General features: G+C 39.9%; 2 protein-coding genes across 5 annotated transcripts in view; one reads left to right on the forward strand and one right to left on the reverse strand.

The window, feature by feature from the left end:
* Positions 1-509: 509 nt before the first annotated feature.
* dhrs7cb (dehydrogenase/reductase (SDR family) member 7Cb) lies at positions 510-11046 on the reverse strand. Of its 2 annotated transcripts, XR_004947346.1 has the most exons (8): positions 10889-11046; positions 9075-9231; positions 8557-8669; positions 3044-3254; positions 2858-2950; positions 1706-1867; positions 1028-1602; positions 510-663 (listed from the first exon to the last, which is right to left on the reverse strand). XR_004947346.1 is itself a non-coding variant. In XM_024261519.2 (7 exons), exons 2-7 carry the CDS (start codon positions 9226-9228, stop codon positions 1394-1396), a joined length of 942 nt encoding a protein of 313 aa, XP_024117287.1. In that variant the 5' UTR covers positions 9229-9231; positions 10889-11046; the 3' UTR covers positions 510-1393. The 2 variants fall into 2 exon arrangements, 1 of the variants encoding a protein (XP_024117287.1); XM_024261519.2 differs by having other exon boundaries at positions 510-1602.
* A 1094-nt stretch (positions 11047-12140) lies between these two features.
* The window catches only part of mprip (myosin phosphatase Rho interacting protein), a 101135-nt gene continuing 86298 nt past the window's right edge, over positions 12141-26977 (forward strand). For 2 of the 3 annotated variants that reach the window (XM_036210740.1, XM_036210739.1), the window contains exons 1-2: positions 12141-13265; positions 25818-25895. In XM_036210740.1, the coding sequence (XP_036066633.1) occupies positions 13143-13265; positions 25818-25895 (201 nt within the window). In that variant the 5' untranslated portion in view covers positions 12141-13142. The remainder of the gene's footprint in view (positions 13266-25817; positions 25896-26977) is intronic. The other variant, XM_024261544.2, reaches the window with a different exon arrangement.

The following is a 26977-nucleotide window of genomic DNA, read 5'->3' on the forward strand; positions in this document are numbered from 1 at the left end:
TGATGCTTTGGTCTGATGGATTGATCTGTGAAGTGTACAAGTTCTTATAAAACTCTTTAAAAGTTTCATTAATTTTGATCGGGTCATGTGTGACATTTCCTGACTCATCAGTAACAGATGTTATTGTGGATTTTTCTTTATTAATTTTAAGCTGATTAGCTAAAGAAATTTGCAAGATTTATTAGAGTTTTTAAGTCTTTCTAGTCTAAGTCTTTGTATTTGGAATTGTTATGTCATAATCTACATGCAGCATGCTCAAGTGCTGAATATACTGGCAGATTGTCATTTTTGTGCAAATTCAAGTAAAAGGTAAGATTTTTTTTTCAATGATGTTTCTTGTACATCCTCTAAATACCTTCAAATGTCTTACTTCCTATCAAGAGTTAAAACTTGCTCATTAATAAAATGAAATTTAAGCCACAATTTACTGTGTGAAGGATTTTTGAGATTGAATGTTTTTGGTTTTATTTTCACAAAAAATATTACAAGGAAGAAAATTCAGGACAGGGTTTGTTTATTTCTTTATTTATTTTTCAAATAACCTGTTGTCATTATAACCTCAAGAGCTCTCCAAGAGCCAAAGCAGCCACAGTTTTAAGTGTTGCTGCCACCATGAGGACATTTGGAAAAATACAGTTCTCTTTCGATTTGAATGTCAGAGTCCTGTAAAAATGAAAGCATGTGTCACTTTGGAAGGAGCCCACTCAAAATTCAAAGTAAATATGCCTTCATGCAAAATGAATCATTTCAGCTGAAAGATAAACACACTCTTTAGACTAACTCTTGAAATTCCTAAACCTGATACACTTTTTTAAGTTGAGCTTTTCTGTTAAAATGTTGTCATATTTATGTGCTATTGGAGGGTTATTATTGTTTGTTTCTGCAAATCAAATATTTGCATGAAAGGGTGGAACAATTTTTTAAATTAATCTTTAATCAAGAGGGTTGCTCATGATTTTACTAAAGGAAAGTTCTAAAAGCGTTTGGTCAAAAGTTTTTAATTAAAGTCCCATTAACTGTTACCCACCTTGGTGTGAGAAATGTGTCCTATACCATATGACCCATGGTCACATGCAGGTTCATTCGACCTCTTGAGGGATTCCTTATGTGTGATGAGACAGACAGTAGGTAGAGCTTGTGGTACATCATGAATAAATGGTGACTTTAATAAGTGTGAGACATGGGCTAAATAGAGATCATGAACACAGAGAATATTTTGTTGTTAGTGTGCTGTACCAGTCTTTGTCTACCAGAAGATGTTTCTTTTATCTGCCTCAAATTGGTGATGGAATATGTTTATCATCATCCTAAACTTCGCAACAGTAGTGATAACCTAAGAAAAAAACACTACTGCATTTCCAAAAGGACTGGACTTTATTCCAGATGTGTTGTCTCACTGCATGTCCTGGGCCAGCATGGAGTCCTTCACCCCTGCTGCCAGCACAGCAAAGAGGAAGGGCGGGAACAGGGAGCGGAGGTAGAGGGCCACTCTGGGGATGGGGTGTGCAAGCACAACCTCCTTTGTCTTCCTGTTCACGGTTTGCATAATCTCATTGGCCAGGACTGACGGGGACACACCATGGGTCAGCTGGCTCTTGATGACTGCAGAGAACATGAAGATTTAGATAAAACTGCAAATAAACATCTGCACCTGAATGACGATTTTGCTGTTGCTGGAGGGCAGGGCTTCAGAAGAAATGCTCACATGCAGCCAGGGCGTTTGGTTTTGGAGAGGGCTCTGTTAATGGTGCTGGCTCTGAGCTGTTTATAAAGGTGTGACTGATGGTGCTGACTACAAGCCCATACTCCTCCACTTCAGCTCTCAGACAGTCAAAGAAGGCCTGTACAGCATGTTTGGAGGCGGCATCTGAGGGCAAACACAAAACGTTTCTGGTCAAAGACACAATTCATCAAAAGATTATCTTCACAAATTCTGCAGATCAGACTTTTATATTTATCATTTTCTTTGATGTACAACAAGCTATGTTCATCATAACCAGAGCAGAACTCAAAATTGCAAAATTCAACTGTTTCAATTTCTCACTGACCACAACCCATAAGGAGCCACACATCCTTTATAAAAATAAGACTTTGTGTTATTGTTATTTTTATGAGAAATATAAATAAACAATTTTTTTGGCAAAAATAAAAACAAACTTTAAGAGAAAATAGATTTTTTTCCCCAATAACGTATAACTTTTAGTAGAGGTTCACAAAAATTCCTTTCCAAATAAAAGACTGTGTCACATAGGATCATCTTACTTGAGCAATTCTAGTGGTAGGTAGTGTAATGTCAGCAATGAAAAAAAAAAACATTTTTAAACATTTGTGGTGCTTCTTAGCCAGAAATTCATAAATCCAACTTTCTAAAATTGAAACACAGCTAATTAACTGCATTTTTTGAACCATAAGGCACACTTGAAACTGTGGAATTGGGGAAAATGCTTAGTTCTTGATTATAAAATCACTATGGCTAGTGTTCTTGCAGAGTGATAAGTTATTTTAATTTTTTTTTTACTTTACTTTACAGTTACTTTTTTAAGCCAAAAGCTTTGCATTTTTTGTTTACCAGAGAGCCACAATGGAGGGGTAGAAGAGCCAAACGCGGCTCTGGAGCAGCAGGTTGCAGACCCCTGAGCTAGACAATGATGTAATTAGCTAAAGATTAATTTTTGACCAATACTGGTATTTTTTCAGAGTGGATATATGTTTATAAGCTTGTTGAAAAAAAACTTTGAAAAGGTTTAACGAACACATAAAGGTGTAAAGAAAAAAATAAATTTCTTATTTGTCAGATATTATTTAGGACCCCAAAGTTTTCACTCTCCAGTGAAAAGCTGTCAGAAACATGACTCACATGAGCTCCTGAAAGGGATAGACACTCTACCCTGGATGCTGTTCACCAGTATGATGTGCCCTGACCTTCGAGATATCATTGCTGGAAGAACACCTGTCGCATATTTTGGATACACGAATGCCCAAATTAGATGAGTAAGACTGCTACCATATTTTTGTGGGGGTCATTTTGAAAAACTGCACCCACCTTTGGCAAGAGTGCAGGGCCCAAAGTAGTTAATGTCCATGATGTTTCTGTCCAGCTCAAGAGAGACACTCCGAGCAGGAGCTTTTAGCTTCATGCTGCTGTTACAGATCAGCACATCCACACAGCCATAACACTCCATCACTTCGGCCACCACCTCCTCCATGCTGTCCATGTCGCTGAAATCCAGGATCACCAGTTTTGGAGCAAAGGTCTGCAGCGAGAAACTTTGTCACACAATGCTACCACATCCTCATCATAGAGTAGCCGTCCAGCTATAATTTGACAGCCCAAATGACAAACAAGACCTGAACATCAGGGTACTGTGTTGGTAACTCTGTCTAAGATCTATGGAGCATCCAAGATATCCCAGGATACACCCAACCAGTCCTAAGGTTTTAGGCCCATTCTGAATTCTTCCCCATTCCCTACCCCTTCATTTGGAGGGGCATTTAAATTGGCAGTGTTGTCCGAAATATATTTTTTAAAGGCCAATCCTCCAAGTGGAGGTATGCAGAACCCTCTGCTGCGAGGGGGTTCTGTGTCCCACTGCGCCGGAGAAGGAGAAGAACTTTTGTTATGTATATTCAAGCGCTGGAAGCTCCGTGCTAATGTAGCTTATTGGCAACGTATTGATGATGTCATCGAGTGGAAGTTACGTACAAATTCAGAGACACTATTTTTCCATAACTCTCCATTTGGGGGGGATAGATTTGTGGGAATAGGGAGAAGAGAAGAATAGACTCTTTTCACGGTGAAGTCAGACAAAATGGCGGCAGGGCTGTGAATGTGTAAAGTGACTTCCGGTCGACAGATCTAGACAGGCAAAGCTGACAACTGAATCCTTTTAAGCACAACTTTGCATAAATAATTAAAGGTAACCTTACCAAATGTGATGGAATTTTTTTAATTGTTCATTTTTTAAATGTCCTACCTAACTGTAATGGTTTTCATCTCTTAGATCGTTCACAAATCAAAATACAAATTTATGATAATCTCCAATATTGGATGTTTTATTCAAAATATATGCCAGACACATATAGACAAGACACTGAACCCCACTTTGCCTCTGGTGGAAGGTTGGGGCCAGTGTTCAGCAGTGGAGACACCGTCAGTGTGTGAATGGGACTGTGACTGTGAAGCACTTTGGACCTTCGAGGAAGGTAGAAAAGCGCCATACAAATATACACCATTTACCATTTCATTTGAGCAGATATTATTCTAATGGTTTCTATTTAGGACGATGTTATTTGCACATATTTTAAGTGCAATCAGCACAAATGTTGATAGAAATTCATGTTGGCCACATTTAATGCCCTCAGCAAAGGCGTACATCCCTGCATTGCCCACACGCACTTTAATGTTTTCCCAGGCTAAATTTACTTGTTCTACAGGATATTTTAAGGAATAATAATAAAAGCATTAACAGTTTGGCTCATTGAAAATGTTACAGTAAGAGCAGCTATCTAGCCACTTATTATCAGTTTTCAAAATAAGGGCGGCCAAGTAAAAATAATGATCTCTGGGTGAACATATTTTATATCATTATGTGGAAATAGTCACTTTCATTTTTTTGGCAACAGTTTTAATTTTTTTTTTTTACCTTTACTTTCCTACAGATCAGAAACAGTTATGAACAAAAGCAAAGAGTAAAGATGTTAGAAGTACAGCTGAGCTAACAGCAGCTCACTGACCGCAGTAGAAAACAATACAACAGGAAAAAAGTTTTACTTTAATGTCAGACACGCTGGAATTGTCTGACTTTTGATCTGTTTTCAAGGATTTTATGAGCACGGAAATTTAGGAAACTTTGAACTGGTCAGAACTGATCTTCTGCAGCTCCACATCTAGACCCAAGGCTATTGCTAGCGTTAGCACAAATTAAAGAAATGAAATCATAATTACCTTCATAATTAAACAAGGAATTTGGCGAAGCAGCTGTGCAGTATTCTGCAGGCAGGATTACTGACATTTGTACTTTGATTTGTGAACGATCATATAGAGAAACATGAAAACAATCAGAAAGGACATTTATCAAATAAATATTGTTAGATTTTCTGTTACAACTGGTAAGGCTGCCTTTTGTTATTTACGTAAAATTGTGTTAAACAGTGTTCAGTTCTCTACTGTTTACCTGTAAACCAGAAGCCACTGATGGCCTCGTCACCATTTTGGCTGACGTCATGTGGAAAGGGTCTATTCAGATTGGGCCCTAGACTCCTGTTTTTATGAATTATTAACAGACAGGCAAACACCAATAATTTGTGCTTTTGTAAACTAAGCTATCTCTAATGAAAAACTTGCCAAAAAATGCATATCAAATAATTAGTAGGTTTCTTAAAAGATGCAGGAGCTTTTCAATAAAAAATAGGGCCCAAAGTGTTTATTAGGACAGTTGTTCTTTTATGCTGGTTGACATTGAGGTCTAAAGCCTAACGTTTCTTTTGTGATGTGGACATGTTTTAGAGCTCACTGTGACAGTTTGCTGTCAGAAAGGATATCCTGCTATTGTGTCCACTGGAGGAAGTGGGGATCCTGAGGGTGGTAACACAATAGATCATCATAAAACAAGAACAAATCATACTTAAACCTACATGTAAACATGTAAACTCTAGCAGGGAATCATGAGATTTTTGGGAGAGGAAAGTCCATAAATGGTTATCTTGGCTCTAGGTGTCTTTTAAATATTCCTGAGACAGTTGCACTATTGAAGGAGTGTCTGTTTGTGTGGTTTACCAAAAGTAAAAAGAAGAAATGACGAATATATTTTCCGGTTCTGGGTCATGGGCAGCAGACGCATGTCTTCAACTCTCCTCAACTCTTCGGCTTTTAAAGTCTCACAAGCAACTTTAATCACCAAGCAGGAGAGTTGAACATGGCACCGAAGAAAAAGTTTGAATCCGATTTGACGGAACTCAAAATTGTGCTTGCTGATATTCAAGCAAAGCTTTCTCCAATGCACTGACTAGCCCCGGGAGTCTGGAATGTATTCAGATGATTATTAATCATCTGTTATGCTCTGGATTTCAGATACTGTTTTTTTCTGGTGGTGATGGCTTGGGCCTCTGGGATTGATTGATGTGGATGATGTTTTCCTGATAATAATCGACTGAGTATATTTAGATTTTTGGTACAGATTAATATAAATGATTTGTCTGTGGATGTTTAAAGTTTGATTACATCTCTGATCTTAAGGATCATTAATAACCTGAATCTCTGATTGTAGAGTAAAAATATTTGATATTAAGTCCTGAACCAGAAATTGATAATTCATGTAGAGAAAATGGTAGCTGCTGGGTGGCTCAGTGGGCTAGGTGAAGGGCTGGCACGCAGGAGCCCTGGGTTCGATTCCAGGGTTGTCCACTGATCCCCACCCAGATTGGGTCCTTAGTCAAGACCCTTGACGCTGCTGCCTAACTGGGTCCCTGTGCCCCTCAAGTACAGGGTTGTGTCAGGAAGGGCATCCGGGGTAAAAACTCTGACAAATCACTGATGAGAAACAGTGGGTGCTGTTACGCTGTGGCGACACCGAAAGGGATAAGCCGAAAGTGAACTACTATATGTAGAGAAAATGGTATGGTCGAGCCGGGGTGGGATTATATAAGTTTGCATCCTTCCACTCCCTTTCAAGTGATCAACTCGTGATTTATTATGTGATCTTATTTCATGTATTATTACCTGATTGCTCTAAATAAACCATTTCATTCATTCATTCATTCATTCAGTCATTCATTTAATAAGTATAGAAAGTGACTATTCTCACATTATTTTCTAAATATGTATGACCATTGCTGAACTTCTTCATTAGTTGCACGGACCCAGAGGAAGGGTTGGGTTACAGTTATGGTTTGGGTTAAGTTAATACATGTGACCAACAACAACATTTAACCTTGAACGTGCTTAATTACGATAAAGCAATGTGAATGTCGGCCAATATAAATTTCCATCAATTTTTGTGCTGGTTGCACTTAAATACATACGAATAACATTAGACACAAGTATAATGACATTCATTTTAGAGAGTTCATTCTATATTTACACTGATCAAAAACATAAAGAAAAAGCTATATCTTTGGTCCCATCATTTATGAGAAGAACTCAAAGATCTGAAGCTTTTTTACAAACACAAAAAAAACAATTTTCTCAAATATTGTTTACAGATCTGTTGAAATCTGTGATAGTGAGCACTTCTTTGCTGAGATAATCCATCCCACCTCACAGGTGCGCCATATCAAGATCCTGGTCAGACAGCTTGGTTATTGCATAGGTGTGCCTTAGACTGGCCACAATGAAAGGCCACTCTAACGTCCCGTTTAGTTGTAACAGAGGAGTTTTGGGACCTAAAACACGGTCAGTATCTGGTATCACCACCATTTGCCTCATGCAGTGCAACACATCTCCTTGCCATAGAGTTGATCAGGTTGTCTATATTGTGGCCTGTGGAATGACGGTCCACTCCTCTTCAATGGCTGTGCGAAGTTGCTTAATATTGGCAGGAACTGAAACACGCTGTCATATACCCCGACCCAGAACCCCCCAGACATGCTCAATGGTTGACATGTCCGGTGAGTATTAGGATGTTCTCAGCTTCCAAGAATTGTATCCAGATCCTTGCAACATGGGGCATTATCATGCTGCAACATGAGCATGTGATGTTCTTGGATGTATGACACAACAATGGGCCTCAGGATCTCGTCAGGCTATCTCTGTGCATTAACATACCTTCAATAATATCCACCTGTATTCTTCCCCTGTAACATACAACTGCCCATACCATAACCCCACCGCCACCATGGCCACTTGGTCCAGCATTGGTGTCAGAAAACAGCTCTCCTACACAAAGCTGCACACACTGTCATCTTCTCTGAACAATGTAAACTGGGATTCATTAATGCCAGATGCCATCAAACGTTTGTATTTGGCCACTATTCAGGTCGAGACCCCGATGAGGATAATGATCATGCAGATGAGCTTCCCGGAGAAGGTTTCTGACACTTTGCATGGAAATTCATTGAATATGCAAACTGTTTCAGCAGCTGTCTGAGTGGCGATCCTGCAAATGCACAGGCTGGATGTGGAGGTCCTGGGCTGCTGTAGTTACACATAGTCTGCGGTTGTGAAGCTGGTTGGTAGCTACAGATTCTCTACAACGCCTTTGGAGAGGGCTGATGATAGAGTAATGCTCCTTCATGAGCATCACCACTGGTGGACATTCCTGCTGTCAGCATGCCAATTGTACACTGTCAAAAAGTGCAACATCTGTGACATTGTGGTGTTTGATACACCTAAACATTTCAGAGTGGCCATTTATTCTGGCCAGTCCAAGGCACATCTGTCCAATAATCAAGCTGTCTGACCAGCATCTTGATATGGCACACCTGTGAGGTGGAATGGATTATCTCAGCAAAGAAGTGCAGATTTCAACAGATTTGTGAAAACTGTCTGAGAGACTTTAAAAGATGGGAGCAAAAACAAAAGTGTTGCCTTTATGTTTTTGTACAGTGTGATTTCCTTACCTCTCTCGGGTCAGCATCGCTTGTCAGAGAGTCATAAAGAGACTCCAGTTTGTCCCAGCTCATTCCGCACAGAATCAGTCTGGCACCGCCTTTGTGGAAGAGATGGGCACATTCTACACACACAGAAAAATATATGCCAATGTATAAATGTTAGTTTCTCATGTTTTGCAAAAAGCTTGCTGGATCAACTATCCAATTTATGTCTGATTAAATTCATGTCATAACCTCATCAGTTAGCGTAGAACACTCCAAAGAAGAAAAAAATGTCGCAGCAGACTGGACACAAGTCAGAACATTCCCTGATTTGAAGACAGCTGTACCTGTGGTCCTTCACTTTGGTTGTAAGCAGTGTCACTTGGACCCTCCATATAATTTTATTGGGATTTTGCAGCTAGATTTTGTTATTTCATTAAAAAAAATAATTACTGCTTGTACTGTCATTGAATGAGCTGAAACTCTTTGTAAATGTTTGTCATGTTCCTTTTTTCCATGTTCCTTGCAAAGGTCAAATCATTTACCTGTCCCCACTCCAGACACAGCATCAGTAATAACCACCACTTTGTTTCGCACTAAGGACTTGGACATGAAGTGAATCACCTCATTGTAGATGTAATAAACCCCCGCTGCAATGACTATTAGTAGGGGCAACACCATCACTGAGGGTAGGCCCATGTTCTGTGAAACAAAAATGGGGAGGTCAATATGACAAAGAAGAACAAGCAGCCTGAAAGACAGAGCACAAAACAAGTCAACCTGCCGTGGAAGAAACGCAAAGTCAGCACCATCAGACAAAGCAATTCTTATTAAAGGACAGGAGAAATGAACAAAAAAGTGATAGAATTTTAGAACTTGTTTGATCATGCTAATAGGCTGTTTGACAACATCTCCTATATGTGTTCTCTGAACTGCCTTTGCTTGTTCATTTGAAGTGTAGAGGAGTGTGCTTTGTCAGTATGTGTGTCCTTGGTATGAAGCCAGTGAGGCAGAACCAGAAGACTGACAGCACACTTACATCCTCATTTTCTACTGCACATGCTAACCAGTTTAAATGTGAATCATTTGCTTTCTACTTCTTACATTCACGAACAGAACAGTCACTGATTTTGTAGAATGGCAGAAGAATCTCTCTGTGTACCAGGACCAGCTCTGTATTATGAAAGAAAGGAGGAAAAGGGCTTTCTTTTGGCCACGTCCTCGTGGAGAAGGTGACTCGCCACGGTTTCATATGTTGTAAGCACTTATATATATCACTGGTTATTATTATTTTGGCTATTAGTCTACACAGCATGGTGTTTTAAAGAAAGCCTGGTGTTAGCTGAAATGTGACAAGTCCTCCCCCCCCCCCAAAAAAAAGAAAGATGACATGGCTCTGTTTTTGCAAAGCTTTTTAGCTTCAAGGTCATGATTAATTAGAAAACCAGCAAGAAAGAAGGATATGACACCTTAATCAGGATTCAAAAACTTTTGATCAGTCAATAATCTTTATGGTTGTTAATCAGAAAAGATAACCACTTTATGTTATCTGCTTTCCAACAACTTATTTACACAAGTTGAATGAATCAGGGACATTGGAGAACTTAATTGATTGAACTCCTGCAATAAAATACTAACTAAAAATAGAATATGATAGGGTTTGGTGCATCTGAATCCAAAAATGACTCAAACATGCTAAAACTTGTTGAAGATATACAAATGTTTTCTTTTAAAGTTGAATGAATTTTTAAGTTGTCATCTCATTCAAAAAACGTGTATGCTCTAACCACGTAAGTTTTTGTCAGGTGCATATAACCTTCTCTTATGCTGTATTTTCTTATCCACTTGTTTTTTTGGCCAGAAAATCTGAATATCTGCATGAACACTCAGATGCAATCTCATGTTACCTTTTTAGGACTTTCTTATAAAAGACTAATTGCTCCTATCTTCTTATTCTAATTTGGACATGTCATTTCAAGCAATCTCTTCTTAAAGTAATGGGTTAAAGTTAATGTCCTGCCAATACATTTACCATGTACGGGAAGATTGAAAAGACAGCTAAATATAGTGGAGTAGCAGTGGGGCCACTAGCAAATATTTTACCCGATCTAATGTCCTGGGTGTTGTTACTGGACACTCCAAAGGCCAGAGAGTCTCACATGCACAATAAATAACCCTTTATGACTACCTTTAATTTTAGAATGACAATGTTCCCCCTCATTTAAGTTCAGAAAGTATTGAGTAATCATATTCTTTGACCAGCCTTATATTTGGATGAAGACATGCATACAGCAAGTCAGCCTCTGGGTCCAAAGGAAGCACAAGCACACCTGTAAGCTGTTATCATTGATTCACTTACAGCATAGAGAAGGAGCTAATCCTTTGGCAAGACTAGCTCTTGTTTTTTTTCTGGAAGAAGTTTGGTAAGAAGGCACTTTAAGTTCCGTTTGTGTCTCTTGTCCATTCAAGTGGCTCTGTGAGCGCCTCAGTGGACCTGCCTCTCTACTGGAACCACTTGCTTATAATAGCCTCAGCTTGAGTTGCCATTAATACACACATATGTTTGGTGCACAGTATCTGAAGTATGTCCACTCGCTGCCAGTATGAAGGGTTGGGCCACCAGTACGTGTATCAACAGCTCTTCTCTTAAGACAGATGGAGGAAGAGATGCTATTTATGAAACTTACACATAAAAAGGTAATCCACACAAAAGCTATTTCTATTTTTGTTAAAATTAAACAAAATTAAGTCAATTCAGTCCCCATTTTTCCGTGGTACGAATATCGCCTGATTTCGCCATTTCGGGACCAGACGACATTAGTAAGGAGTGATTGGTCCAAGAATCTGTCAATCTAACGCTTCCAACATTTGAGGTTGGGGCTGGCGGGCACCACATGTTCTCACTGAAGCATCTGATTTTCCAGATTCTGATTCTTGCGATAGAGAAAATTTATCATGACAAAAAAAAATTAAGTTTAGCAACAATATGTTAAAAAGAGACAACAGAGCAGGTTATTTTGACAAACAGAATGACTGATAGCAGTTTATTTTTCAATTGAATCTACAGGATTTTGTCTTTCTGGTCCCAGCAGGAATATGAAGGGGGAGGGGATGATCAGTTCAGTTCTGTACTGTCTGGCTGTTGTTCACCTTTTGGCTTATCCTGCCAGGGGTCACCACAACTAATCAGCTTTGACTGACTCATACAGGTGATTTGGTAGGGAGTTTCACACTGGATGTCTATCCTGGCACAACCTTGTATTTTTAAGACACAGGAAGACCCATAGGAAGCAGTGGAAAGTGTCTTGCCTAAGGGCCAAACTGAATGTTTGGCTTGTTGCGGCCCTAGGAAGCGAACCTAGGTTTCGTGCGTGCAAGTCCAACATCTAGCAACATGTGTACGACTGCAAATAAGCACACATGTACATGTATTGCTATATGACTTAAAAAAATAAAATAAAATGAGACTTTATTCAAACTTCATCCAAATTTTGAGAAAAATTAAATATGAATTGAGGACAATTTCTTTACTACTTTAGCCAGATGTTGTCCTGTCAGAAATTAAGCATTTATACCCATTTTTTGTGTGCAAAATTTTCCTTTAAATCAAAATATTTAGTTGATTGCAAAAATAACGTTTGGGGAAATGTGGAAAAACTAATTTCCTATCCTATTGAATGATTGTTATAATCAGGGTTTCAAAATTAAAGTTTTCAACATAAAGAAAAGTGTAAGCGATGATATACAGTGAGATTTTTTTTTCTTTGTTTTTCTCCATCAGCAGGTGGAGACGGCTCTCTGTTATCGCGAGATCTGGAAAAATTCCCGGAGCTCCTTTTCCATTCCCTCTCGCTCCGTTAGAAAAGAAGAAAATGAACGCACCGCGGCTAACCGGGCTAGTTATGGAGCATAATCCGACCTTTGCTTTCTGCAACCGGTAAATAGGTCGTTTGTCTGAATGCGATGCTTCTGTTAGGAGGAAAGGCACTTAAAATAGGTTTTCAAATGATTCTTTTTTAGAGTTAAGTTGAAGACGGGAAGCTGGAAAGGATTTTGTTAGCAAGTGTATCTGCGTGCTAGCAAGCCGCTAACCGTGGCATAGCAAAAGGGTACTAGATAAACTTCGCATAGAGCGACCACTGCAAATGGGTTAGCAGCCTGCAAGCTTCGCTGTGGGTCGTTTCCTTCAAACTGGAGGCTTTTCTGCCCGTGGACGCTCTGCATTCTAGCGTGTACGCAACACAGTTATACAAATGTTGTGTTTTATGGTCAACTCCGCTCCCGAATTGATATTTCCTGGCAAGCTAACAGGATATTAGCCGCCTCCTTAGTACAACTTCGCTTTGTGGTTGCAGGCCACGCACTAAAAGGCATTTATTAGTGACGGGATGATGGGAAGACGGGCTTAATGGAAGCTAAATAGTTATTGGGATGCAGCAATTGTAATTGGCTCTATACGTACCACATTTTAAAAGTTTCCCTCCTCCGGTCTAAACGCACAATGTGTCAAATTGTTGGTTCATTTTACCAAGTGGCGATAGCGGATACGTAAAAGCAAAGAGCTGGATTACATTACCCCGGAAAATAACGTTTAGTTTAAAGAAACATTAATTATGTCTACCGCAAAAGAAAATCCGTGTAGAAAGTTCCAGGCGAATTTTTTCAACAAAAGTAAATGTCAAAATTGCTTCAAACCTCGGGAGCTACATCTAATGACTGATCAAGATCTGACACAGGTAAGCTATAGTCATTCATTCGGGGAATTTATAATACAAATACAATACAATATAAATAATCGATGTTGGTTTTAAAAGTAGTAGGAGGTCAAATGCATTCTTACAATTGGAAAGCTTGGTTTAAAAAACGTCAATGTTAATTTCAGAGTTGATCCCTTTGCTATAAAGGCTGGAGTTTGTTGAATTTGCAGAATTGTATGTCTTCAGAAGCAATCAACATAACCTATGATTTGATCAGCCTCTAAAGTACCTGTTCAGAGAAAAGGGATAGTTGCTGGATATGTTTTTTTTCCTCCATTGTATTTATTTTAATACAAACCTATTGTAACCTAGACACTGAGAAAAATCATACATGTATATTCATAATCTTGATCAACTTCTAGTACAATGGTTAGGTGGTGGTAAATATTGACATAAAAACAGATTTTATTTCCAGGACCAGTGCAATTCATGATTTCAAAAAAATTGATTTAAAGTCCCCTCCATTGAAAATTCTGTTTTTAGAGTTTTTAACATGTCTGTGTGTCATTTTTCTTCCGAAAGAGAACAAATATAATAAGAAATCTTTTTTTTTTTTTTTGCATTTCCGGATATTTCTACTTTTAATTCTCTGTCAATCAAACTGTCACAGACAGACTGTTTTAATTAATGATCTCCTTTACGTCACAGCAGCTCTGCTGCACATGCACTAAACCCTTCATCTGTTCTGGCTAGTTGCAGGGGTCAGCAACCCGCGGCTCTTTAGCGCTGCCTAGTGGCTCCCTGGCGCTTTTTCAATAATGTTAGAAGATGGAAACAGATGGGGGAGGAAAATATATTTTTTGTTTTAATATAATTTCTGTAGGAGAGAAAACATGAGACAAACATTCTTAACGTTTTCCAATACTGTAAAAATGTGTAGAATAAATATTACATTTCAACACTTCTGTCTAGGGCTGCCGCAAATGATTATTTCAATAGTCGACTAATCTCCGATTATTTCTTTCAATAAGTTGACTAATCGGTTCGTGTGGTGACTGGATGTAAAACACTCATCTTAACCATCATTATCTTTAAACCTGAGGTCTTTAAGCTATATTCTAACTAAAATAAAGACAATAGTTTATTAATCTTTTAATGAATCATTCAGCTTTTCTCCTTCATTTTATTCTGGCATTAAGACGAAACTTAAATCAAATGAGGTAATCTGAATCAACTACAGCTAACTAAATAAAAGCTTGCAATTCTTTTTTAAAGCTTTAAAACATACGGTCAATAAAACATGTATAAAGTATTTCAAAGGCTATTTGTAGACATAAACTCATTCAAAATATTTGCTCACTGAGGTCCATTTATTAAAGCAAAACACTAATGACATCTTTGAACTCAAGATATTCTTATATATAAAAAACCTGAGGATGCCCATAGAAACAAAGAAAATAAATAAAAAGGGGGAAATTTATATTTTAAAAAGGGAGAAAAGCAGGGGATGTTAGAATGTACATCAGTACTTTTATTCTTTCACAACCTACATCCACTGCACATGCGCAGAACGATACTTCATATTTTCAGTTTGGGGGAGAACCCATAAATCTGTGTTACTTCTTTAATGTTGTGGTTGTTTTGCTGTTTGTTGTCGTTTTTGTGACTTTAAGTTACATGTAATTGTAGCTTAATGCAGATAATGTAATCATACACTTGTAAACTTAGCTCTGGACTTTTAGGTGAGCTCCTTCACTTCTGGGACTCGTAGTTTTAAATCGTTCCATAACTCTGCGGCAGATCTGTACTGACACACTGCAGTGAATGTTTCATAATCCGCTCTTCGAACCGAACGACGTGATCGCGGTGCGGAATATGAATGAAGCCTTGGACGAGCGGTTCATTTCCAGTGTAAACTCATTATCCGGGCCGTCCTCGCGGCGTTTGGTTAGAAGAGCGCAGATTATGAAATGTTCACTATGCAGACAGAAGCGCCGTAGACACGGATCTGCTGCAGATCTGGTTCATCTCCAAACAGCGCAGTAATGACAGCCGTGGCAGCGCTAGCTGTGTTAGCGCTGATGTTAGCTTAGCTAGACGAAGCTCTCTGTTCAGCGTGATCAAACTCAGTCACAACATGCTTCATCTTCAGGTGATCATTTATCGCCATAGTGCTCTCATGGAACACAAGTTCTGTCTTTCAGAATTACATTTGACACTTTTTCCTCTTTTATTTTACTTGTGCTTCCCACATTTTTTAGCTAGCGTGTTGTTATGAGCCTACCGAGAACTTTCTGTGACATCAGTGCTGACCGGACGAGTGTGACGAGAACCGTAGTTTTAAGATCAAAACAAGGAAAAAAAAACCAAACAAAAAAACGACGCTTCAACGACCAAATTATTTGTCGACTATTTTAATAGTCGATTAGTCGTCGATTAGTCGAATAATCGTGGCAGCCCTACTTCTGTCAATGAAGATTTGCGTCATAGCCTGCGATATCAGCAGGGCGGGACGCCAAGCAGGTGGCTGTTCTAAACAAAACAAACCGGCGGGTGGGTGTGTGATGAGCCATGGACCCCAAAGGTAAAAAGAGAAAAATAACTGAGGAGAATGGAGGATTCAACGTTTCTTGGACCGAATCATTTGCATTCATTGCCAATGCAGAAGAATCGCCTTAATGTTTGCTCTGTCGCAAGAAGTTGTCAATTAACAAAGAGTAATGTGGAAAGACATTTCCAGGGAAAACATGCTACATTTGCAGCCGAGTACCCAGTTCGAAGTGAGAGAAAAAGTGAGATTGCATCACTTCTGGAGAAATTAGAGGAGCTCAAAAATAGGTTTTGAGAAGCTGACCAGTTGATGCGTTTCCCTTTATTCTGAAATCTCGCAAATTGGAATTTTGATAATTAATTCTCCTAATGGAAACACCACAATTTTGAAAAAACTGACATTTTTCGAAAAAAAAAACAAAAACTTTTTGCGCTTAGAGGAGGTGGTATTTGTGGCGTATCGAAATTGAAATTTTTCGCAAAACAGTAATGGAAACTTTTTTTCCGAAAAAAATGCGCTTCTCGGTATGAAGTGTTTCTCCTGAGTGCAGCACAGCAGGCGCATCGAGAGGTCCAAGAGCATCACAGCTCTTTATGAATTGAGTGTCATACGGAATCTTGCAGCTCCTTCGTAAAATCACTAAGGTTTCCTCATCCCTTCATCTGCAGCCGCACTTTTGCAGCTTGGAGCCTGAAGTCTCCTTTGAGATGAGTGCCGTGACAGAAACTTGAATGGATCTTGTTGTGTTTTCAAACAGAAAAAAGGGACCAGATGCTTTCCTGTTAGAATCCTTTTGTGTTTTTATTACCGTTTTGCGCAGATGTGTAATGTCCGAAAAAAGAAGTCACATTAAACCGGTAAAAAAGCAGTCCTGTCATAGGCATTTATTTAGTAACAAAGTATCTGTTTTTATTAAGTGATTTCTAATTTTTGTCAGTATATATTTGGAAGGTCACTTTGGGATATCATTGTGTTTTGTTGATCGGGCCCGAGGATAGCTGTGTTGATTTGGTGTCAAAAGAGAGAGAGAGAAGACATTGCTGCTGCGTTTTACCCATTCACTGACTTGTTTGGCATTTGCACAGAAATCAAACTTAAATTGTATTAATTTGATTTTATATACTTTACCTTTTCAAAAGGTTGCTGTTTTATTTTTATAAATGCATGCTGCGTTTTATTGGACTCTGTTTGTTGCCCAGATAAAGGACACATTATGCACGTTCTATTTTGTTGTTGTTTTTTCGAATCCTTAAAATAAAAATGACATCAAAAATCGGATTTCTTTATTGCATTTCTTTAATTTCATCAAAGCAATGAAACATAGTGTAATTCATTAATATTGTAATGAAGTTAAACTTGAGGCGACATCCTACAACAGTCCTGTGGTGCGTCATTCTCCACAGGATGTGCTGCATTGAAAATTCATTTAGTCATCCATCTTCTTGTCCGCTTTTTCCCTTTTGGGGTCGCGGGGGTGCCGGAGCCTAACCCGGCTGCTGAAGGGCGAAGGCGGGGTTCACCCTGGACAGGTCGCCAGTCTGTCGCAGGGCCACAATCACACATCCATTTACTCTCACATTCACACCTAGGGGCAGTTTAGAGTTACCAGTTAACCTATGAGGCATGTTTTTGGACAGTGGGAGGAAGCCAGAGTCCCCGGTGAAAACCCACGCATGCACGGGGAGAACATGCAAACTCCACACAGAAAGGTCCCCAGTTGATGTTTTTCAGATCCTACAGCTGGGAGTCGAACCGGGGCCTTCTTGCTGTGAGGCAAGAGTGCTAACCACTGCGCCACCGTGCAGCCCTGCAGGGAACATTTAATCATGAAGGCTCATTATGTATTTGTAACCAACTCAGTCATTTTGATAGAAGGCTAATATAGGTTATATAGATATAATGAAGGCAACACAGGCTGTATGTAAAGCTTATATAAAGCTTTTAATTTTTTGCGGCTCCAGACACATTTGTTTTTTGTTTTTTTGGTCCAATAAGGCTCTTTCAACATTTTGGGTTGCTGACCCCTGGGCTAGCGTGTCTAGTTCAGGTGCTGGAGAAGAGAAGATGGTATCTTCACTAGGGCTGGGAATCACTAGGTACCTCACGATACGATACGATACGCGATACATGGCTCACGATATCGATAATATCGCGATACTGCGATAATTGGTAGAAATCCTCTCTAATAACTAGCATTATATAGAAGAACATGTTTTTTTGGGAAAATATATCCCCATTTATCTTTTTTAGCTTAAACATAATCATAATAAACAACTTTTCTTATTTTGTGTAACAAATTATAGACACTTGTGTGCAACATTGCTGAAATCAGTAATACTATGTCTTTGACAAGCATTGGCAACAACTGAATTGGAATAATCTGTCAAATTCAATGTTAACAATAGTAAACATGACTTAGAGCAGAATTGTTGTAAACAACAGAGCAAAAATTAAATAAGTCAAGTGGCGACAGCTATCTACGTCCAAAAGAATTGACCTAATTTTTTGTGCATTTTTCCCTCACTTGAAAAGGGCTGAGCATCCAAAAATGAAGGCTGATTTACTCAGACTGTCACTTGAGATTATTTTTCCAATCTTTATCATTTTTCTATTTGGTCAGTCAGCAGTCAATAGGTAAAAACCTTAAAACACACATAATAATGGCAAAAAATAATTTTAAGTACTTTAATTAATTAGCAACCTCCCTAATTTATAGTGAATTCATGTACTTTATTTTAATTACATTTAAATTTAAGTTCAAACATCAAATCCTGCATTTTTTATTTAAGAATGACTTTAAATTAACATTAGCAACAAGTAATTACATTGTTTGAAAACGTCACATTATAAATTTAGCAAAGTTACACTGTACAGCAGCAGGTTAAAACTCGAAGTGCATGAAAGCGAAAATTCCGACGGTACCTGAAGTGTACACAAACAACTGCGAAGCGCGCGCCCAGTTCCAACAGTAAACAGGAAGTAAGTGATCGCTGACATTCTAGCGCTCAGACAAAGTCACTTCTTACCGGCTGGATCCCCTACAGATGGATGATAAATGCTGACAGGTAGGCATGCTGTACACGCGCGCTACAGAACCTGTATCTCACCGGTGCTTCTCCCGAACGAGCGCGTGCATCGCTATTAAAAGTCCGATGCAGCGCGGCCATCTGCTCAATAGTTCCGCCGCGCGACTCAGACGCTCAGCGCAACAGCCTCTTCAAATGAAAATATAATATCGATACTTGGTGAGAACCCATCGACGATACTTGGTGAGAACCCATCGAGAATCGATCGCAGGACTAAATATCGCAATATATCGCAATATCGATATTTTGGCACACCCCTAATCTTCACATTCACTGCAGTCAAATGAGCCGCCGTTCACATTTCTGTGGTCAAATCAGCATCACTTTTTGTGTGAGTTTCATCCAACACTTATGGTAGCAGGACTGAGAAGGCTGGAAAATCTCCACCAGACTCCACGGAGCTTCTTGATGTGACCACGGAAATGTGAACGGCGGCTCATTTGACCACAGTTGTAAAGGATTGTAAATCAAAGTGGGGTCCACAAAGCTCTTCACTTCCTCATCCGAGCTGACATTCTGATCAAAACAATACTGCTAGACTTTTTTGTGTAGCAGCGGTGAAGATTTACATTAGCGAGATGCGGAGCTACCATAATCAGGCAGGTGGGGCCAGGGGTGAAGCAGCTTCGCTCAGCTCCAAATAGGGCTATGGATCGGCCCCGGGAGGGAGTAAAAACCCTTCGTGTGGGCTCCGCTGCCGGCGCCGGACAACCGTCCGGCGAACCCACGGCACCCCCCCATGCCCGGCCTGGGGCCTCGGAACCGCAAACCCCCTTCAGCGCGGCGGCCTCACCCTGGCCGTCCGGCGCACGCCCGCCAGGTGCCCGTACACCCCCCGTGTTCCTCCTCCGGAGGGCCGGGGAGGGCTCAAAGCCTCCCCCTGACCGGGGAGCGCCCCTCTCCTTTATTGAAACGGTAAATTCACAAAGGGAGACCCCCTTCTTCGGCACATTACTGCACCCAAATACCACACTCCTATTCACCATTATCCCGTTCGAATCCCCAAATCCACGGCAGTCCAAATTCTATTATGTTAAGTAATTCCATGCCCAGAAAGTCACAACAACACTAGCGGATCTAGCTGTATGTTCCTGTACTGACGTCACACGACCTATGACCTACTTATCGGTGTCTGCAGAAAATCTGAGCGACCGCGCTATCTTTGAACGTTTGAAGAGAGTGCACGGGCCGCGGGTGACAAAATAATTATACGGGGGGTCATCTGTGACAAATACTAATGTTTTATTGCAGTTTAAGAAAAATCACGATTTTGACCGCACGAGGCCTTTAAGTTCAGCAGTAAAATAAACATTATAAAAAGGATAAACATCATTGCTGTTTTGGATTATTTAACAACAAAACCTTAAACATTTCTCCACAGTTTTCTATCCTCAAAGTTATTTAACATTTTACATTACAAGCATTATACATTGGTACAGAGCACTTACGAAAAAAGTCCTTTTTTTTCCGCAGCAGAATCAGCTGATTCACATTGATCATATCTGCCTTTCAGCAGCGTGAGGCTGGGTTTCTCTGCTTCAGAATAAGTTGGAGTTTTCAGTTTTGAATGGAAAAAAAGCTCTTGCTAGTTTTAATTTGAAAACCGGAAGCATAGATTTGTTTACTTACGGTGACGGTATAGGTACCATATATGCTCACCCTGCAAGATCGACTCGGGGGGGGGGCTTGCAACTTGATGACGTGTAAAACTGTGATTGGTCTGGACCAATACACCACTATCACGTGACATAGGAAATGACACATATGCGCCATAACGACACATGGAGTCTTCCCGAGTAACCGATGAGGTCCGAACAAGTACGCAAACAATCACAAAAGAGGGCGCAATATTTGCAATCAACTGCAAAAACCTTGACAACAAAATAATTCGATCGAGAGGAATCATCCCAGGATAGCATTCGTATTTTAAGAGTGAAATCAGGGTGAGAAGCGTGAAGTTTGTGCTACAGTGGGAGCTAGCGAGTAGCATGCTAGTTTGTCGTTGGTCGCACAATAAAAAAAAAAAAAGAGAAAGTGGTTATTTGCACGTAGTTTTTAACATACACCCTGGCATTGTTGAACTTTTTTTTTGGTCGCACGGATTGGAGGAAGTCCCACTAGAATATGCAGCGCTCACTTTCTGCTCAGTTACATAAACACAGAGGAGAGCAGCCATTAATGAAGGAGCTGTCAACGCCAAAATAATAAATATTAGCCCGAGCAGATCTAGACAGTCGTTTGTCTAAGTGGCGTTACCGTAGTGTGATTTCATCACTAGTCGCAAGCCCCCAAGTCGATCTTGCAGGTCGAGCACATGTGGTACCAACACCAGTACCACTGCTCTTTCGGCTTTGTTTTAGTTCATAAACTTAAAATTCAACATTATTCTGTATTTCAGAGTAAAAATACACCGTCCCCAGAAAATATGTTAATATTTTACCACACTCTAATATATTTATAAAGATCGCGAATCACCGATCTTGGACGTCGCGAATATTTGCACTTGAATTCTCAGGAGCAGATCGCGAGTATCTGAGCACCCGGATACTCGTTACAGCCCCAGCTCCAAAACCCACGCCCCCTCAGAGGATATTTTGCAGACGAAGGCTTTAGGATGTGGGATTTTGGTTAAAAACGTCTTAATCATTTTTAAAACACTACTGGGAATGTTTTTTTTTTTTTTTATTAAAAAATGTTATTTACATGAATAATTTTTTAAAGTAAAGGGGACAGATTGACAGAAAATGCTCTCCTTCTTAATTCAGCCTCCAGAGGAATCATTTTGATATCAAATCATAACAAAAAGAACTTAAAAACATTTTAATGTTTAGAATTATTGTCATTAGATTACTGACAGTAAAGATGCAGCTCTCTCTGGAGGTGGGGCTTTTTTCAGCTCAACACCGTTACATGTTACAGAGAGTCTACTAATAAAGTTAATACAAAGCAAATGTATGCCTGTTATATTTATAAAATGCAGCTTTTATAAATGTCCTATGAATTAGTACTGCTGCAGCTCGTTAGCATTTTCTTAGAATCAGCTCATTATCATTAGCAGCTAGTATTGTAGCGTGCTAGCATCAGTGTGTAACGACATTGCTGTCTTCAAATCAACACTTTTATTCAAAGTTCTGTTGCGGCTGTAGACCAGCAGTTTTATCCTTCATTTCTGTCAGGATCCATTTGAAAATGACTGCATGTCCTGCTGCTGCATCAGCAGAAGCTAACCGCTACACAAACGGAGACGATTAGCAAAAAAGGGGTGGAAGATGGATACATGAAGGTGGAAGGTGCAATAGATGGACGAGCTGACTTTAAGCTGAGCTGTGGAAGCCCAAGAGAGCGGAGAGCTGGGGAAACAAATCTCAATTTTCCTAAAAGTAAATCGTGTAAAACAAAAAATTTGAATTAATTGATAATATGGACATATCGCCCAGCCTTATGTCGCAGCTTAAGAGCGAATGCCCACAATCAAAACGAGTCTACCGCTAGTGCTGGGCAATTTGAAAAAAAATATATATATATCATGATATAAAATATTTGATGTCACGATAACGATATACATCACGATATACGACAAAGTATATTTTCAGCTATTCTCTGAAAATATGCCTGATATTGCAGCAACTTTTGTGAAAGTTGCAACAAAAGTTGTAGTGTTTTTAATTGTTTTGAAAAGCACCTAAAAATGTTAATTATGAAATAAACTTCACATTCTCATATGCCAATTCTTTTTGTTGTGACACATGCAGTAGGAAAATACTTCTTCATCACCATATACAATGTTGCTGTGCTGTCTTTTAACTTGACTAGAACTGTGAAACACAAAATGTACTTTTGGTCCTCTCTGTTCACAATAACCCAAATATTTGTGCATTGATTTAAACATACTTTAGAATGAAATTACGTTTTCCAGTATAAAATTATAAATTTAAAAAATTAACATAAGCATATTAATCCCCAGATCTCCATGTTCTCCATAGAATCTTCTTTAGCTATTTCAAAAGCATTACTGGTGAGTTGCTGATCGAGGAAGACCAAGTCTTAGAGGAGTTGATCTGGTTTCTATTGTCAGTAATGCTCTGCTCTTTTATAGAGACGGTTCTCTCAGGCATCTATAGGTTTGTTGTGGAGGAGGTTCTGTATGGAATTATGTTCCTGCAGACTAAATTCTTCTTTTGTATTATCAATTAAAGTGAAAAAGTTCAAAATATCCAGAGTTTCTCTTTATTTCTCTCATACTCTTTTCATGTTGTGTAGCAGCTGCACGCCGCGTAACATGACAGACCGCTCTGTACCTGCACCCTCACCCCGCCGTGTGCATGCATGTGCTCAGCGCACCTTCACCCTGCTGCGTGCGCGCTCAGGTCACTTTTGCTCCGCCGTGTGCATGCTCGTGCTCAGGTCACCTTTACTCCGGCGTGTGCACGCTCGCGCTTAGGTCACCTTTACTCCGCCGTGTGCACGCTCGCGCTTAGCGCACCTTCACTCTGTCGTGTACATGCTCGCGCTCAGGTCACCTTTATTCCGCGTGTGCACGCTCGCGCCAAGCGCACCTTCACTCTGCCGTGTGCATGCTCGCGCTCAAGTCACCTTTACCCCACTGTGTCGCACCTTCACTCTGCTGCCTGCACGCTCAGCGCACCGCCACCACCCTGCGGGGTACCGTTCACGTGGTCTTGAAGAGAAAAAAGTCAGAGAGGACTAAAGAAAGACAATAAAAGAGAGCATGACTCCTGCTGAGAAGTCAGAAGGGAAATGGTCACAAATCTGTGTCGTCATCCCTGACTCTTGTCACGGTAGATTGGTCAAAGTTGCAGTAAAGTTGTGGTGACAATAAAAAGTTGACCGGTGCGCAAAAAATCGCTCGAAATCCTGGAGTGGACACTTTTCTATTGCCCACACAATATATATAGTCATATCGCACCCAGCACTATCTACCGCGCATGTTCGAAATTAGTCAATGTCCGAGCGGCATTGCCGTTCTTTTAGGATGTTAAAGCACTAGTTAACAACAATAATTGCATCTTAAAATTTCACAGTTAGGATTAGGTTAAAGTAAGTGAGGTAACACTGGCACATACCCGTCTTGAAGTACAGTTTCTTGATTATCTCCTGTGAGATAAAAATTCCAACGTCCAAACATTGGTTTCCCCACTCCTCCTCCCATTTCCCAGCCTTGTCCTATTGGGGACTCGTGCCCCCCTTAGGATGCCTCTGCCCCACAGTTTGAGAGCCACTGACGTAAGGTGATGTGCATTTTTGTTTGTCGTAGGTGATAGTCCAGTCCGTGGAGGTTTGCATCATGTATTGTACTGCAAATTAGAGGTGGGACGAAGTATCAATATGACGAGTTTAGTTTTTTTTTAGTTTAGTACCAGTGCCAGGTCATCAGTTTTTACAGGTCAGGTATGTTTTTAGTCTTAACGATATTGTTAATGGTCCCGGCGTTGTTGTATGACAGCTGTGTGAACACACTTTGCGTGCACTACTACTTTCCATCTTTCCTCTCTGCATTTCCTGCTGCGGTGCGAAGGGGAGGAGCTGTCCCTGCTCTCTCATAATTCTCCGCTAGAACGCACATGGTTGGTAGAGCAGTTGCGAGCAAAAAGGTACTAGGTGCGTCTGTATTTTTCTAAAGTAGATGCAGACAGCAGACTCCGTCTTTAATGTAACAATCATGTGGATTGTAAGGATGGTAACACCAGTAACTTGTCCAAACAATGCGCTAAAATACACCAAATTATAGGGGAGAGGTACGCAGCGTTGGACCATTAAAGTGAGACGTGTAGCAGTGCTGTAGTTTCAACAGGTGTGTATGCTAGTGCTACATGTGTGGAACATGTAGCTCCGCATGTGTAAAGTGTTGTTTATTCCAAAGAAAAGGGCAGGAAATTTTGATAACTTCTGGACGAAGGCAGGATACACGGTGGACAGGTTGCCAGTCTGTTGCAGTACCAAGCGATGGTAGCATCAAGAAGAAGGAACATGAGAAACTGGAGAAATACCAGGGACTCAGAGAGGAACTGGAGAAAGCTTGGAGGGTGAAAGAGACAGTGGTGCCTGTGGTAATTGGAGCACTCAGGGCTGTAATCTCCAAACTGGAGGAGTGGCTTCAGCAGATCCCTGAAAAGACCTCAGACATCTCAGTCCAGAAAAGAGCAGGAACAGCTAAGATACTGCAGGACCCTCAAGCTCCCTGACCTCTGGTAGAGGACCCGAGCTAAGAGGAGAAACCACCTGTGGAGGGGGAGAGGCGTGTTTTTTTAAAATATTAAAATGGCATCAGCTGACTAAGATTTAGCCGAAAAAAAAATCCTGATATGTTGAAGAATATAATTGTGGAGGATAATTATCATCTCGAGCATGTGTCTATCAGGAATAAAACCAGCTTCTTCTGGAAGAAGACATGTTCTCACACTTATCTGATGCAGGAGGAAGCACGCATTCCTGCTGCAGTGCGGCAGTGGTTGAACAGGTGGGTCAGTGATTGAAGGATTGGCAGTTTAATTCCCGCTCCCTCCAGCCAACTGTTGCTTTGTCCTTGGCAAGACACTTCCCCCTTCCAGCGAATGTGTGAATGCGTACGAATGTCCCAGTGATGTTCAGAGAGGCCGTGGACACGTACTGGCAGCCACGCCTCTGTCAGTCTGCCCCAGGACAGCTGTGGATACATCAGCACTTTACCATCACCAAGTATGAATGAATAATGGATTCACACTGTAAGCAGTTTGAGCGTCTAGTAAAGAGCTGAAAAATACAATCTATTATTGTTATCATCACATTGCAATAAATATACCACAAGGCTAAAAACTTTTTAAACGGGGCTACAAAGTGGTTGCAAAGAAACATCTTAATCCTGAAAAACCTTTTAGATAAGATGCAACTCTCCATTCATTCTCCTGCTCGGATGATTACCTAAATTGCTGTGCTTTGCTCTTTCCTCCTTTTCAGGCTAAACCCATTTATGCTGGATGGCTGTGTCTGGCTCCTGAGGGAACTGACTTTGATAATCCAATGCAGAGATCTCGGGTAAAAACACATATTACATGATTGTCTGGTCATTCATTTAACCATGTTTTTTTTCTCATTTGAGAGTTATGCTGTCAAATTTGCTTATTTTGACTACTTTCAAAAATAATTTAACCACAGATACATATATTTTTAAAATGGTATTATTAAGGCCCCTAGAAAATTTGAATTTATTTAGCAAAGACTAAAATATGCCTAACCCTTGTGCTATCCTAGGCTTGTTTACATTAAAAGTGGGGTCATCTGGACCCCACAAGATTGCACACTATACTTTTTTTTTTTTTTTTTTTTCAATGATTTTTTATATTCATTGGTGTCCGTAGCAAACTTGAAATCCTTTTGATTGAATAAAATACGTTTCCATACATTTTTTTTAGCAAAAATTATTTTAAAAATATCTTGATAAACAGACTGTGAGGTGCAAATTTGACTGCCTCTGTGAGTATCCAGCCGATCATCCATGGACTTCACTGCTTTGTGCCCAATATTGTTGTCTGGATTGACTCACACACAAATAATGAAAAGTTCTTACTGATCAATATTAAATTCTTTCACAATTTTTGCCATGTTATGTTTGTAGATGAAGTAAGTCAATGCTTTAAAAAAAGGTATGTTTTCATTTAAAAAAAAATCAGACATCGGAAATGTAATTTGTTAAAATAACATTAGGTCAGCATTTCTGTAATGTCATAAAATCTGACATAAGAGTACATTTTCAATTACTATTAGTGTTATGTTTTTTGCGGGACAATGATCATTAACTGAAACTAATAAATATTTTTTTTTGCTTGGAAATACATAAATTATTTTTCTATGGACATTTTTGGCTAGTAGAGTCCAGATCTGGCTGATAGATTTTTGAATGTTTGAGCTGTCCATTGTTAATTCACGTCAATGGATTCAGCATTACTGAATTAGCACGTGCATCAATCGTGTACGGGGACCAGCTCACGGACGCGGAAATAGACAGTCTCTCTTCCGTGATTACTTTTTCTGCTTGCGGGGTGGATTAAACGTGCGTAGGAGCAGAGAAGCACATGCGGGTGTCTGAATTATCCATTAGGAAAGTTTGGTACATGCAT

This window comes from Oryzias melastigma, unplaced genomic scaffold (assembly GCF_002922805.2).
Source record: "Oryzias melastigma strain HK-1 unplaced genomic scaffold, ASM292280v2 sc00221, whole genome shotgun sequence".
NCBI classification, from domain to species: domain Eukaryota; kingdom Metazoa; phylum Chordata; class Actinopteri; order Beloniformes; family Adrianichthyidae; genus Oryzias; species Oryzias melastigma.

Bases quoted from the DNA above. Each gene is read 5' to 3' on its own strand.
- dhrs7cb (XM_024261519.2), bottom strand. From the start codon at position 9,228: ATGGGCCTACCCTCAGTGATGGTGTTGCCCCTACTAATAGTCATTGCA. The intron at 3,255-8,556 runs GTAAGGAAATCA...TTCTCGCTGCAG, and splicing joins GCGATGCTGACCCGAGAGAG to ACCTTTGCTCCAAAACTGGT. The intron at 1,868-2,857 runs GTGAGTCATGTT...GTTTGCCCTCAG, and splicing joins TATCCCTTTCAGGAGCTCAT to ATGCCGCCTCCAAACATGCT.